At 40.3% G+C, this 15,558-nt stretch overlaps 1 protein-coding gene across 2 annotated transcripts in view; it reads right to left on the reverse strand.

Annotated features, from left to right (window-relative positions):
* Nucleotides 1-4,482: 4,482 nt before the first annotated feature.
* The window catches only part of LOC148019525 (uncharacterized), a 95,449-nt gene continuing 84,373 nt past the window's right edge, over nt 4,483-15,558 (reverse strand). For both annotated transcript variants that reach the window (XM_087701018.1, XM_087701016.1), the window contains 3 exons: nt 7,596-9,132; nt 7,303-7,371; nt 4,483-7,217 (listed from right to left, as the gene is read on the reverse strand). In XM_087701018.1, the coding sequence (XP_087557144.1) occupies nt 4,789-7,217; nt 7,303-7,371; nt 7,596-9,132 (4,035 nt within the window). In that variant the 3' untranslated portion in view covers nt 4,483-4,788. The remainder of the gene's footprint in view (nt 7,218-7,302; nt 7,372-7,595; nt 9,133-15,558) is intronic.

The following is a 15,558-nucleotide window of genomic DNA, read 5'->3' on the forward strand; positions in this document are numbered from 1 at the left end:
CTAAGAATCAAGAGTTGAAGATACTACTTGGATCAAGTGGAATGCCTTCATTGCACCTAACGCCATACCTTTCCCTCCCTACATCGATTGCATTCTGCCATGAAATAAGTAATGCCCTTTTTCAATATGCTCTTGCACACTACATAAACATTACGAACATGAATAAATTTATATGGGTAAGAGAATTGGATGAGATTGGACTTAGTCAAATGCATCCTTCCTTCGTATCGAGGATCATGTTTATATATAGAGAGAGAGATGCACCTAGATATCAAACATAAACACTTTAAATTTTTAATGTATTTTTCTTCCATCTTTGTTTGTACTTTGAGAACCAACACGACCCCCCTCTCCCCAAAAAAAAGGACAATGCCACTAAGGCATGCACATGCACCTTTGTTAGCATTGGGCCTTTAGGGCATATGCTTATAAAATGGTGCAATGATAAGGTGGTCTAGGTCCCAAAAGAAGTACCCACTATTAACTTTAGTTAACTGGTCCACTTAGCCTTGAAATGTGTGGATATCTTACTTTTCGAGAAAGAAGAGTTTATTTAAGAAAATTAAAGAAAAAGGGTGCTCTCTCTCTCTCTCTCTCTCTCTCTCTCTCTCTCTCTCTCTCTCTCTCTCTCTCTCTCTCTCTCTCTCTCTCTCTCTCTCTCTCTCTCTCTCTCTCTCTCTCTTGTGTAGGAAAAAGGGCGATGCTCTTGTGCACGAGAGTGCATCCTTGTTGATATGAACAACATATTTTAGAAGGAAAAACACAAAGTAGTAAATCACTAAGAAAATCAATGAAAATATAAAATAGCATCTTGCCAATGTATAGTTTGCATACTCATATGAGTGCTATACAACATATATGACGAGAGTTCACCACCACTATTCCCTCTAGAACGTTCAAAGATAAGTGCCATATTCTCATTTGTTTAACATTGCGGAAGTTATCCTAATAGAGATAACTAATGTTAAAGTACGACCTCACTATCTTAGTTCTATAGTGACACTTGTTTCTAATTTATGATCATATGCAACTCATTCTTTCTCTTCTCTTGATCTGAGTTGTCATTAGTTGTCTAACTCATGTTCTTGATATCATCTTTTTCCTCTGCAATGGTCAATTCTTTGACCCCACATAATTCTTGCACGCCTTCCCTGATTATTTGATGATTCCACTATGCAATTATGTAGGCCATTGCAACATGTAGATACCTCACATCCATGCATTAACTTGCAATGAAGCATGCAAGGCTTAGCACATGGTCTCCTTATATTTTTCAAACGTACCTCCACTTCACTCTGGCCTATATAGGCAATAGGACTCTATCTCTTGCTAAACGACTAGGATTGTATTAAGGGTGGTTACACACCAAATGAAAGATTTTATAAGATTTAACCAATCAAAGTATGTATTTAAGGGTTGGGCATTCATAGTTCTTTACACACTAAAGAGCACACAACTTATTGTTTATCTACTAAATAGGTGAATTCCCTACCAAGTTTTGGATGGGGAGTTTTCTCTACCTAATTTATAAAGTGATGGACAATGTATACTTTTTACATTTGCAACCAATTTAAAAAATATAAATTTATTATTTTTTACTTTTTTGTAAAACATATCACATTGGTGTATAAAGGTATTGTGCTCATGTTTGCACCTAGTTTCAAAAAAGTGCATGCCCACACTCTTAGTAAGGTTAGGCATTTGCCACTTGGTGTGTAACCACCCTAAGTTATAAGCTTATAATATGATAAGAGCGATCAACTACGTTCATTGATGTGTTGTGCCATGCCACATGCTCCTTTTTATTGGCAAGGCTTGACTAATGCATGATTGAGAGATATGAGCATTTGATATGACCTAAAGTTGTTAAAATTTCCTTAAAATTTTACATTAGCTTCCTTTATTTACATCAATAGCATCCCGTTGAAGTCAAACTTTTGATTTCATGCTATTCTTTGACTATTATTATCCATCATTTCATTTTATTTTTTAACTTTTTAAAAATGGTTTTATGATATTTGGTATCATTAATTATTATGCTTTCAAAATTCAATATAGACGTAACCATTTTGAAATTTTACAATTAAAATCGCCTGTGACGCACACACATGCACGCACACGCACGCGCACGCACGCACGCACACACACACACACACACACACACACACACACACACACACACACACACACACACACATGTATTGCTCTCCTTTTAGAAGCCTCAAAGGTATACATGGCATAGAGATACACACAAGCTTTTAGCTACAATTCACCTTGGGAAGCCATTGATGCAAAAAGTAACCCATGCCAAGGCACCACTAGCACAAAGAAGAAAACCAACTACTAAAGCTCATTAAAGTCACTAATACATCATGACCGTGGAGTTAGGTATTTTGAAATCCTCTACAATGACTTTGCTACCTCGATAAAGTATCCATTTCTCCCGAAAGTAACATACTACTTAGGCTTAATAGAATCCTACTACACATTTGCTTTGTTTTCTAGCCATGTTCATCTTGGCAATTTCACTTGGTCACACTTTGAGTTGTGTCAGTGTAAGTTCATCTATGATCCATACTTTGGTTCCCTTTGAACATTTTGATTGCTTTAATACTTAAACTTTATCTTCCATGTTTCCAAACTCCAAAGTTGCTTGATTCTTTCCTTGGTGATTTTCTAGGATATCATGCACTTGAACCCTTATCATCTTAGCATTGCCCATGGTTTTGTCTCTAGCGTGAATGACTCTAATTATATGTGGTGTTCCTCGTCAATTAGTTCCTCGTGCTTTTCCATACCATCCCTTAGGAAGGCCTCCCTTGTTTCAATTGCCTTTTGTACTTGTTGATATGCCTCTTTACTTCATTCGATTTTCTTTCATACTTCCTCTAGTACTTCATTAGTTATTTCCCTAACTTCACCTTCAATTGTTTAATTGGATGTAGCCACCTCAATGTTGCCCCCTCTCTCAACCAATATTTGGAGGGGAAGCACCCCCTCCCAATTCAAATGTCTCATTTCAAGAGAGGAACAATACAAAACAATTCGGTTCCATGTGGCATCATATAGATTCCCTTATTAAGTGGTATCCAATATTGTGTAGGACTTGGTCCAACAAATTATCACATACGGAGTTGCTTTTCTATGAAAATGTATGCTTGATGTTGTTCCTTTGGAATCTAAGCTAGCCATTAGAAGGTTTGGTCTTTTTGCTTCTCATATATGTGGCACTCTAAATGAGAACATTTCCTATGTTCTGGAGTTGTCCTCATTTGCATAAGCTTATTTGTCAAATGCCTTCTTAGACTTTGCTTTCCTCTTAGATTTGACAAGTAATACAAAAACTTCATACGTTTGCTACCTACCTTTGGTATTATTTTTTCTATTCTTAAGTTGAATCTCTGCATTAATCAATTTCTGGCAGCCTTGTCACTCTAGGATAATGTATACCTTCGTTGATTAGCCTCGTGATTATCTCACATGAGCATTTAAGATATGAGAGAGTTGGGATCAATGGCTAAAAAGGAGGCGTGTTTTTTGGATCGAATTGGGGCATTCCTTGAAATGTCCCATCACATAAGTAAACTACGACATAAGTAAGCTAAGGCTATCAAAAAATAAGTGTCCGAAAAATTGAAACATAAGCACAAGTTAGAAGTAGCTTTTACTCATGTATAGAATGCAAGCTAATGGTTTCAAAATCAGGACTATATGCTCAACGTTATAGGGACGTGTTTCATATTTTCCTAGATTTTTAGATATCCCCCTAAATTTTTGGAAGGAGTTTGGACTTCTACAATACACTATTTGGACTCCATGGGACACGTGTATCAACATTTTAGGGTGGTTTGGCAACAAGAAAAACAAAATAGACGAAAAAAATAAGACTTGGTAAAATGAGATTTAAACTCATGAGCTCTCAATTATAGCCCACCAAAGTGTCGACGATTACAACATTGACACTTTTCAACTTTAAGATATTTATTATTGTACTCTTGATTTTCCTAGTTTTTACTTGAATGGCCATCGATATTAAGGTAAAGGGGCCAACAAAGTGTCCTCTTTAACATTCCTCCATCCATTATACCTTGTTTTTCCAAGTGAGTACCGTAAAAATGCGTTTTAACGGTCAAACTATCGATATGAAGCAGCTCAGCCCCCAAAGGACACGCTCCCTTTTAGTCTCGAAAACGTTGCTGGGGTTGGCCGATGAGAGAGCCCTAAAACTCCACCATCATCTCCTTATTAATCCTTTGATCGAATAGATAGATAGATAGATAGATAGATAGATAGATAGATACGGAGCGGGACCTTAGCATGGATGCATTTTTGAATATAAGGCCGCACAAAAAGATTGCGACCAATCTAATCAACCTTTGGCCAATCAAATGGAGGTGTATGTTGCAACGGTCACCGATCCAATGCAAAGGCAAAGGGTAAGCTTTGACTCAATAATAATAGGTACGATTAGGTGGCCACACAGGCAAGAACAAGTACAACATCTCATATCATTCGATTTTAAGGTACATAGATAGCTTCATGCACAGCCAGCGATACCCCCCCCTCCTACAACAAAGAGAAGAGGGTAGTACTCAAGTGCATGGCGAAAGCTGACTTGAGTGTTTTGCAAGGAATTACAAATGTCCGACTGCCAAGCCGTTTTTGCAGGCTGATCCGCCACTTTGGAGTCGTGAACATCAAACTCACAGGCGAGCCCCCGTTACCCTGTCCTGTGTATCTTATCTGTTCGGGAGACGCTGCCCGTTAAACTGATTTATTTACAGCTAGTCAGTTGCTATACTTTAATCCCGGCCTGATTCTCATTCCTTCGAATGCATCCTGGTTTGCGTAGTAAAAGTCTACCAGATCTTGCGTCGCTTCCTCAGTTTTCAGTTCCACAAATGCACACAACTTGCTGGGATCGAACTTGTCCCTAAAGTATGCAACTTGCGAAACTATGTGGCCATCGTATCCAGGCCTTCTGTGCTGAAACACCTTTTCAAACATCTCCCTCATCGAAAATTCTGAAAGGCCGTCCGGAATCTTATCAACGTAAACAGACTTTCTCCGGTCCACCTCGATGAAGGCAGTTGCAGTAACTGCTCGGTGAGCAGCCAATCTGCTTCGCGCGTCATAGCTATCAGATTGCCGGTACCGTACATGGTCACTGGTTTCCAGATCTGAACCCTTGTCCTTGAACAAAGGGGGCCGACAAGTATCTTGATCCGGCACATCATCACTGTACAAGTCCTCCAGGCGTGAATGAAAATGAGGTTTTAGACGCATGCACTCAAAAATTTCTTCATCCTGATTGTATAAATGCAGTGCTAATCTGGTGAGCTCTTCAGTGGCAAACACCACAAAAGCACAATACTTTGGTGGGATGTGTCGAACTTCAGTTATCATGGTATCACCCACTGCATCAAGTTCTTTCCGAGTCATATGCTGCACCAAGACACGCTCAAATATTCTCCTTATCATTCCCTCTGACGCGTTCCCAGGGAGCCTATCAGCATAGACGGTCTTCTCAGGATCAGACCGTTGCTTTTTAGCCCGAGAACCTTGCCTGAAATAATCATCACTTTTGGAGTCTTCATTATACTCTAGAGGACTCTGACCACCATGAGGTCGTTTTTCTGTCTTCTTGTGAGAGCCTGAGGAACGGTATCCGTATCCATACTTCAAAGACTTGCCATGTAACCCATCACGAGCATTCATGTTCGACCTTTTCTCAGCTTCTATTGAGAAAGGAACTGGCCTCCTACCAAGTTCCATTTTCATATTCATAAAAACTTCTGGCCTTCGAGAGTGCAGATCCAGCATGAACTCCACAAGTTCAGGAGTAGCCAGATCAACAAAAGCACACCCTCGTGATGGAACGTATCTTACATCAAGGACCAGTTGTCTCCCACTCGAGCAGACTAAAGAAGGGCCTATATATTCAGTGATAATGTCCTCAAACAGCTTTTTGATGGTTGCGCCTGATGCGTTCCTCATTAACTCACTCAAAAACAAAGGTCTAGGTTTGTCAACAGGATGGTCGCCTCTCCCTCCATCATTATCATCAAACCATAAATCATGGCCATAATCAGAATCACTTTCATTGCTAAGGGCTCCATACTGTCTTCTATCATAATCCTCTACTTTGTGTCTACCCATGGAAGTAGACCTGGCATGTTCTGCATGACCATTTCTCGGTCCAATCCTTGAAAACGAGCTCTGCCTCTCTGTTTTTGTATTTGCTGCAAACCCTAATTCAACACTCAACCCTTGAAATACAGACGTGTCTTCTTTATACAATCTCAAACAAGCATTGAGGAGGTCATCACTTGCCAGTTCCACAAAAGCACAAAACTTATCTTGAATATATCTCACATCCACAACCAAATCAGAACCACTCTCACCTCCAGCAACAATGCCAAGTTTATCTGTTATTACATTCTCAAAAATATGGCGTATCTTGATAGGTGTGATGTTATCCGGTAAGTTACTCACATACAAGGGTCTAGAGGAAACTTTCCTTGGTTCCATATGTATGTCATTCTCAGGATCTTTCTTCATAGGAGCAGTTTTGGAAGTAAAATAGGTATCAGTCTCTCTCATGACAGCAAAAGGTGATTTCTCAACCAACTTGAGAGAGCTTGCAGGACTGTTAATTCCAGCATCTTCCCCCTTGACTGATAGGTCAGGAAGTAGATTTTTGGTTGCTGCATGTGTTGATGGTGAATTTTGGTTGGAAACTGACTCAATTTGTTGTAGCCGTGCTTCACGCAGATCTGCAAGGTTGGCTAGTTCTTTAGAAAAGTGGTCTGCGACACATGCAAGAAGAGCCTCAGCTTGCTTTGACGCTTCCACTAAACCCTTCCTCCTGATACACTTCAGACGTAACCCAATAAGCCGAGGTTGAGGCTTAGGCTCATGGGGAGCAGCAACTACACCTTTTCTCAAAACAACCCCAATCATGACACCTGTAATATCTTGCATTCTCTCAAGATTTTTCCCATCATCACCCTTTATTTTCTTCACAACAGCCGGAATCGACAGAGGTCCATAACCTGGTTGCAGCTGGACTGGACCTTTGTACCACAGGCACTTAATAAACACTCCTCGAGAAGCAATGGCCTTGATCATATAAGCTGCCTGGTCAACAAACCATTTTGCTTCTGTAGCATCGCAACCGTCCAGGACAGGCATAGAGATCTTCACAAGGAGCGGGCCTGTAAATGATAACCCAAAAACAAACAAGAAATTAAAACTGTAGCAATGACTCATGATTACAAAAAAGAGTATTACAAGACTAACCAGGTTGTGATTCTGTTTTTGAGTTCAAGTAAGGCACAGACAGTTCTGATTTGATTGTAGCATTCACACCTGTGCAAAAGAATTTTCAAGTCAGTCTGCTTGATTCTTGAGCGAAATAAATTAACATCAATACTCTTCCCCATAATTCAAGCACAGGTCTGATCACCATAATTTGCTCATAAGCAAAGGTGAGAATAGACTAATCATAACCCATCAACCCTCGAATATATAATTAACACGATGTGATGAAACCTGTATAACCATATTTTCTTGAAGTGTCGTGGCTGACATACCATATTCCTCTTGTAGATACAAGTTAGTTTGCTTTGAAGAAAGCCATGTCTGAGTCTCTTTGTCATTACCATCCAAACGGAACTCCAAGATTATTTCCTTGTTTTCTACACTGGCATGGGGGGAGCCAATGAGCATATTATCCCAATGTGAAGGATCCATGTCTTCCACACCTCTATTTTCCCCTGATCTCAATGAAAGGGGAACAAAAGTTGCTTCCATCTCAGTTGAGCGTTCTACTTCAAATGACAGCACTGCTGCTCTGTTCGGTCCCTTGCTTGTTTCAGGAATGGCTTCAACACTCACACAGCTTAAGTCTGGGTGCTTGCTCTTTCCCTGGTCTAGCTCTAGCCCATCCTCACATATCAATGATTTCTCTGATTCCTTCAAATTCGTGCACGGAAATAAATCTTGTAGTTTGCCAAGTTCAACTTCTGGCATAAAGAGCAACTCTCTAGTTCCAACTTTCTCATCTGCCTCATAACCATGCTCACTAGCTTGTTCACTAAGTTGTCTCGAATCTTTGAGTTTTTTAATTAGGGTAAAGCTCTCCACATTCTCGCGGTCCCGTTTTCTGATTTGTACTCTATCGATGCCATGATCAGATCCAACCTTATGAGAAAATGGCAAGCCAGCATCTGATCCAGCCATTCTCTTCCCCATCACATGGTCAGGTTGCAGCACCTGCAAAAACTTATCTTTTGAGCACTCCTCTTTGCATTGCTCTAGGCCTTCCTCCCATGCCTGTTCTCTTTCAGAAACTATCAAATTCTTATGACATTCAATATCAGAAGAAAATCTCTGGTGCTTGTCTTGGGCCTGCGTTTGGCTTAAGTGTAAAACCTCTTCATTCCATCGATCAGCCCTCCCACTGGACAATCCCTGCTCCTGTTCAGTTTTTCCATAACCAAAACTCTCAGTTTCTCTTTCTTCAAACTTATTTTCCTTCATCAATTTCCTGTCAAGCTTCTCCTTGTTGATATCTAGTTCATTTGTACATGACTTGATACAATAATTATCTGTGATTGTGTCTTCCACTTGCTTGTTATTAGCAGCATCCTGATTCTTTGTCTCTTTCCTCTCAAATCTGTTACTTATGTTATTCATGAATGGACTTGTTTCTGAGTACGTTGAAGAGCTCATATAGGGACTGAAAGTGGGAGGGTGTGGGTTACTGCCCATTTCAAGATTAGCCCTATGCAAATCCTGCTGACCTGACTGAACCATTCCTGGAGCACCAGTCAGAGAACTGGTGGAGTTGCTGCGACAGAAAAACCCGTACAGTGAATCTAGATCAAGTTCAGTTAACTTCTCCAGAGAGCAGGATGTAGTTTCAAGCTGTCTCAATTGAATCATTCTAAAGCTACGAGAAGATGTGAGATAGAGCTTTGCATCTAGACTGTAATCTCCATCCTCATCCCAAGAAATCAAAGCAGCACAAGGTGAAGCTGAACTCTTGATTTGACCTTTTTGAGACAGCTCTGAGTTCAACACATGAGGGACTTCTATCATCCCTAATCCAGCTGATAATTCTTTAACCTGTTTAGAGAAAATCAACTGCAGTTAGAATCAATATATCATGAAAAGAAAGAACAAATGTACAAAGAGTACAGATATCGGGCAACTGTTACAGTAACTACCACAGAAGATTACCTTATGCAAACAAGGTGTTCAAAGCAAGAAGGTGAGATCCACTCACATCCACACTAAAGAAGTGAAACTCATATCCGACATCAAAAGTGAACCCACACCATCTGAAGCAAAACATGCTTTTTGAACTCTTATTCAGTTTGAGTTTTGTTGTTGGAGTTCTGTTGGGTTGTTGATTGATCAATGAAAGACATTAAGAAATAGCAAACCCTAAAACTTACATATCCCACAATAGACCTTCCTATGTTTACTTCGATCTACACTTTCCTAAGTCTACCTCTCATCAAGCTTACCCACTCAATCTGATCCACTGAAGCTTAAAGAAAAAGTGGCACACAAGTACAAGTTTTTTTGTTTTGGTACTTCTATCAGTTAAAAAGGCCCATCAGGCTACAAAATTTTCCCTTTATGGGCATGGAAGGCTAGGGTGCAACCAAGTCTCCCAGGACCCAAACATAGATAAAATAAAAAACAGTTCCGAAGCTGGTCGTGTTAAAGGGAAGTATCCTTGCACAAAAGGTGCGGGTAATAAAAAGCCACACTGGTGGTTTGTAAAGCAACTGAATTTCTCCTCTTTTGTCACAAAGAAAAGGACCCAGCTGCCAAACCTCTAAAAAGCTCCATACCTCTCCCTCAGAATCTTAGTATCCATGGAGTTTCTTCTATTAACCATTTCAAGGGTGAATAATATCAAGCCAAATTTCTGAACTCTTGACTGTCAAAGGAGTTCATGTGAAGATATGCTAGGGTTGCACAAAGAAAATATGCTACAGTAGCACAAAGAAAACATAAAGTGTACATATACAACTAAAACAGTGTGAGCTCAGACAAGAATGCAAAACGCAAAAAGGGAGATGTTTCTTATCTATGAATGAATGAGTGAAGAGAGTGTGACACAAAATGTAAAGAGCTCAAGATCCAAAGACTATCCAACAGCCATTGTCTCTCACGGGAGTGGACTGAGGGAGTGTCGGAGAGTGATCCCTCTTATACAGATCTTGAGTGCAGCTCCGCTTAAAGCAAATCACAGCGGCTGCATCAGAAATGCACCTGCCTACAGGTCCTGAAGTAGCTTACGAATGAAAGGTCCATCGGGCAAGCTGACAGCAGCTGTCCAAGGTAGGCAACAGGCTGGCAGCAAGGGGCAGCACCACCAAAGTTTGGGTGGCAGCGATAGGAAGCAGGCCAGCAGCTTTGGCAAGCAAGGTGAACACCCGTTGATGAGGGTATGATAATGAAGATGGAGAGGTGGCAACTGAATGAACTGGGCATAAGAAAGAAGAAGTCTATAATGTCATACAAAAATGGAAAAATGCTTGTTTGGGGCTGTTTAATAAGCCAAGAAGAATATGACGATTTAGAAGGCACATTTTGGTAGCTCAACAGTCCGCTAATGATCTTCCATCCTTGGTTAGTCTGCTACTCCATCTATAAGATGTCTAGAGTGACCATATAGAGCCAACAAATTTGAAAGCTCCAGCTATGCTGCCAGCTTCGATCCTTGCAACCCAAGAAAGGAAATAAAACCTCCAAGAGGAAAAAAAGTGCCCTGATCAAGGGGTTTTGCACCAAAACAACTCAGAAAAATACGAGGATGTCTGAACAGGGATGTACCAATCAATCCCCAAATTTGCCATGATGAGCTAAATACTGAATTTGAAGGCGTGCAATATGATGGCTGAAACATGTGAGAGTCTAGAGATCATGACAACGTGCATGCACCAAAGCCAATTAATTCATATGAGCTTGGTGACAGCAATGCATGACTTTAATTTGACCCTGGTGAACTTGTGAAGCAATGACAAAAAGAAGAGGTGCATGAGTAGAAGACCCAAAATGGGACGACCACAGATCATAAAGGTAAGAATGTATATTCTAATAGCAGATGGAATGAATAGAAAGGACAAACCATAGTGTTTATAGCCTACACCCAAAGTGGTTGTTCATGAGGAAAAATACCCTTCCATCCAAGAGAGTAAAAAGTGCACAGGGATGGGGCTTTCTCACACCACCACGATTGGGGGAATGCAATATACATAAAGTAGTTTGGCACAACATTTCTATCTTGCTTTCATTGCTGTGCAGCACCCAGGGACAAAAAGGGGACAGCTGTATTTTTCTGCAGAGAGGTATCCAAGAGTAGAAAATGCAGCAGACTACAACAGATCCGAGGCTCTCATCATGTATGAGAGAAGCAGACTAGTAGCTCAAATAGACTAAGGAGTGCCTATCCAGAATCGTAAAGTTAAAAACGGGCATCTGCAGGATTAAGGCCTACAGTGTGCAGTCATAACAGACAATCAACGACCAAAATGCAGAACATGGCAATCACCCGGACTACAAACATGAAGTACCAACCAACTCAGGTCAGCCCATCATTAAATATCATCATCCAGCTTAAACGCTAGTAGCCGATACAGCTGGAAGATCTCCACAAATAGAGACAAGGGAGACCACAAGATGCAAGCATTGCAAAGTTTCCATTGCTAGAAACTGCCCCATTCTTCGATGTAGTCTGAGAAAAATGTAAATGCTATCTGGTGTACCCAATTAGTCCTACTTTCAATGAATGTTGAACGGGGCATCATCTTGCAGACGAAGGGGGAAAATCAGCCATACTGAAGGAAGTGGACAGTAAAGATTGGCAATAAGAAGTGTACACATATTGGAAAATAGGAAGCTGATTTTAGTAGCATAAGACCAGAAGTCATCATCAAGCCAAGGACTTCATCTGGTTGGCCAAGCTTTATCTGACATCTTCCACAGCCTTGTCAGTTGCAATACATTCTCCAAGAAAAGCCAAGAGGTATAAGGTCCCAGTAGATCTAGGGGATATGTAAGCAAGTTTATTTATGTCAAGGCAATAATGGAGTTTCTGCTTGGCAGGTGCCATTGTCAGCATCCAAATAGGTTTTCAAGTCTGGTAACAAGTGTAACAGGTTTCAAACCCAGTAAGAAATGTTGTGAGAGGGACATTCCATGCTAATGTAAGATTTGTGACTTCTGTCAAAGATAACATCACTTACAGGAAGTTAGTCGATCAATCAGTAAATCATGTAACATTGTGCAAACATGTAAATTGAGCATGACATTACGTCCCAAAAGTCAAAATGATAAGAATGTGGAAAGACTGTAAGCCTTTGTCCAAGCAGGAGGCTAACTTAAAGGTTGAAACACATGTAGAGAACCTACTGGTTCATTTTGAAGGACACAAATATCAATCTTCTTGGTCTGTCTTGTGCTTTATACATATTTTGTAAATGAACAAAGTCGCTTAGCCAACAACTTTAAAGCTCTTGCTTGGATTCCAACAAAGTAATTTAGCCCACGCCTTTCTCTTGCTTGAATTCCAACACATAAGCAACATGATACATCTATATGCAAAAGGGGCAATTACCTATCGTCAAAATACCTTCGCAAGAAAGCTATGGAAAAATATTATGCAATTCCTTGTTGTAGAGGGATTATTGACACTATACAACATTTGGAGATATATCTCAATCTTCTTGGTCTGTCTTGTGCTTTGTACATAATCTGTAATTGAACAAAGTAGCTTAGCCCAACACATTTCTCTTGCTTGGCTTCCAACATATACACAACATCTACATGCACTGGAGGCAATCATTTATCGTCAAAAGACTTTCACCTGACAATTATAGAAGAATATCATGCAATTGCTTGTTATAGAAGGATTATAGACAGTATACAAGGTTTGGACAGAGATCACTTCTACCCTAGTCTTTGCAAGGATACAAAGGCCGTTGTCTGAGAGCATTGTTTGTAAAACGGTAAACTTTGACAGACATAGGACTACAAACTTGTTGCAGTCAATTCCAATGATTTTGAAACTTGGGAGGCATTGCTATGGATTTCCTCATACAATTGCCAAAATTATATGATAGGTATAGTGCTATATAAAACATCATGGATAAGTGCAGCAATGGGACTCATTCTGATATATACATCCTAGGGCTACCACTTTATTTGGGCAAAATACTATTTCAGAATACAAGGACAAAACTCAACTTTTCATTTTCATTATGATCCATATATGTAAAAGGTACTAACTGTTGAGCTAAAACACGCTTTACAGCTGATTAGGTTTTAAAACAGCCCCAAAACACAATTAATTAATAAAAAATTTGATACATGGTTTCGAGAGAGTTTCGGTGGTACCCCAATACCCTAATTTTCTGGCCCACCATTCAGCCGTATCCTTTGGTGCAAGTTTCTCACTCTACTGTGCAAATTTCAATCATCAGTCACCTACCATCTGCTGTCCAGCCATCACCAACTGCAGCCCATCACTATCCAGCCCTAGGCAGCCTATTTTCAGCCATTGCCCTGCTGTTTGGGGGTCTCCACCTGCTGCGTCATCATAGCACCCGATCAGCCTACGTTTTCAGCATCTAGTACCAAGTTGCTGCCATCTCTCCCACCAAGCGACTGTTGCAGTACCTGCATTTTTACTGTCCAACAAGCCCTCTATTTCAGTAAACATCTCTCTTGTTGTCGCCTGATAGGTCTCTGCCTTGGCACTCTCTCATCTCTGCCTAGTGGTTACTACAGCTTGGGATCCGTCTCTGGTGGACGTCACTCTCTAACACCGCATCGTTTGCGCTTGGGCATTCTGTACACTCTTGCATTCATTCACTTCAGAGTTTCTTTTCTTTGTGTTTGAGTTTTGAGTTTTTGCATTTTGCATTTTGGCTATGAGTTTTACTTATATGTGTCTTAGTCTTTGTGTTTCAGTCTTAGTCGTACTTGCTCTGTTTCCTCAATGCAAACCTTAGTATATCTTTGCATGGTATCAGAGCCAATGCTCTTCTAACGAGTATCCTGAGAAATTGTGAAAGCTAGTCTTTGTGCGAGACTCACACACGACTTGATTTTGATTCATAATGTCTCATGCACCTTTTTTTTCCTTGGGCTCCATAGGCGGTTACCGTGCCCATACCCAATCTGCCCTTGCCCACATATGGATCTGCTATGCACAACTCTCATATGAATGGTAGGCACTCTAGGATTGCTTCCCAAGAGTACTCCACTCCCCCAACTTATCCGCACTATTCACCCTATCCTCACTATACACTTTCGCCATATCCTAGCACTACCACTCCTATTGCAACAGCCAAGAATGCCTTTACAAATAAGATACGTTTTAAAGGGTCGAATTTCACCATGTGGTCAAACTTCATGCAACAAGTGCTTGAATCTCAAGGACATTGGAACCTCATTGTGGGTACAAATGAACCCTTTACATGAAGTTGGTTATATAGCTCCACCAACTTCTTTGTTGCCTCTTCATATTTTTTTGTTTTTACTACATGCAACTCTTAGTGTGAAGATATGCTAGGATTTGCACTATAACCAGGATTGAAACATTGACTCAGACGACAGAGACAAGCAAAACTCAAATCCTAAACGCAAAACAAAAAATGCAAAAACTCAAAACTCAAGCATAGAAAGAAATATAGAGAGAAGAAACTTTGAAGTGAATGAATGTTGTAAATGAATATAAGAGTGTAGAAAATCTCTAAGGGCAGAGCAATGCAATGTCAGTGAGTGACGTCCATTAGAGACAAATCCCAAGTATAGTAACCACTACTCGAAGATGAGATAATGTTAAGGCAAAGAATTGTCAGTGACAAAAAGAGAGATGTTTGTTGATGTAGAAGGTCTGTTGGAGAGCAAAAACGTAGGTACTGCGGCAGTTCCCTGGTGGAGAGATGGCAGCAGCGTGTCGCCTTGCACCAGATGCTGAAAACACAGGCTGATCAGGTGCTATGATGATGTAATAGATGGAGACCTCAAAACAGTAGGGCGATGATTGAAAATAAGCTGCCTAGGGATGGATAGTGATGAGCTGTAGTCGGTAATGGTTGGACAATAGATAGTAGGTGGCTAATGACTGAAATCTACACGATAGAGAGAAACTTGCACCAAAGGATAAGATTGAATGGTGGGCAACTTGTCTATTTATAGATACTAAAGGGTGCCACAAAAAATCAAGGTTTTGGGGAACCATTGAAACTCTCTCAAATCTTACTAAGGGAGTCCAAGTAGTCATCTTGAAGAGGATAGGGCATCAAACAAAGGATGATCGTCAACTGCCCTATAGCCTACCAAGCCTTGCAAAGGCAGATGGAACCACATTGAACTTTCTTTTTTTTTGTTTTTTTAGGTGAAAATTTAATTTTAGATGTGGTTGCTAATTAAGTAATAGTGACCTAGAAGACGGGAGTAGGGATGATATATCCAACACATCACAAAATAGTACAAGCTTAACCAACTACTCAAGGATGTCGATGATGA

The sequence above is a fragment of the Lygodium microphyllum genome, chromosome 19 (assembly GCF_053477565.2).
Source record: "Lygodium microphyllum isolate KBCC chromosome 19, Lygodium_microphyllum_v1.1.10, whole genome shotgun sequence".
NCBI classification, from domain to species: domain Eukaryota; kingdom Viridiplantae; phylum Streptophyta; class Polypodiopsida; order Schizaeales; family Lygodiaceae; genus Lygodium; species Lygodium microphyllum.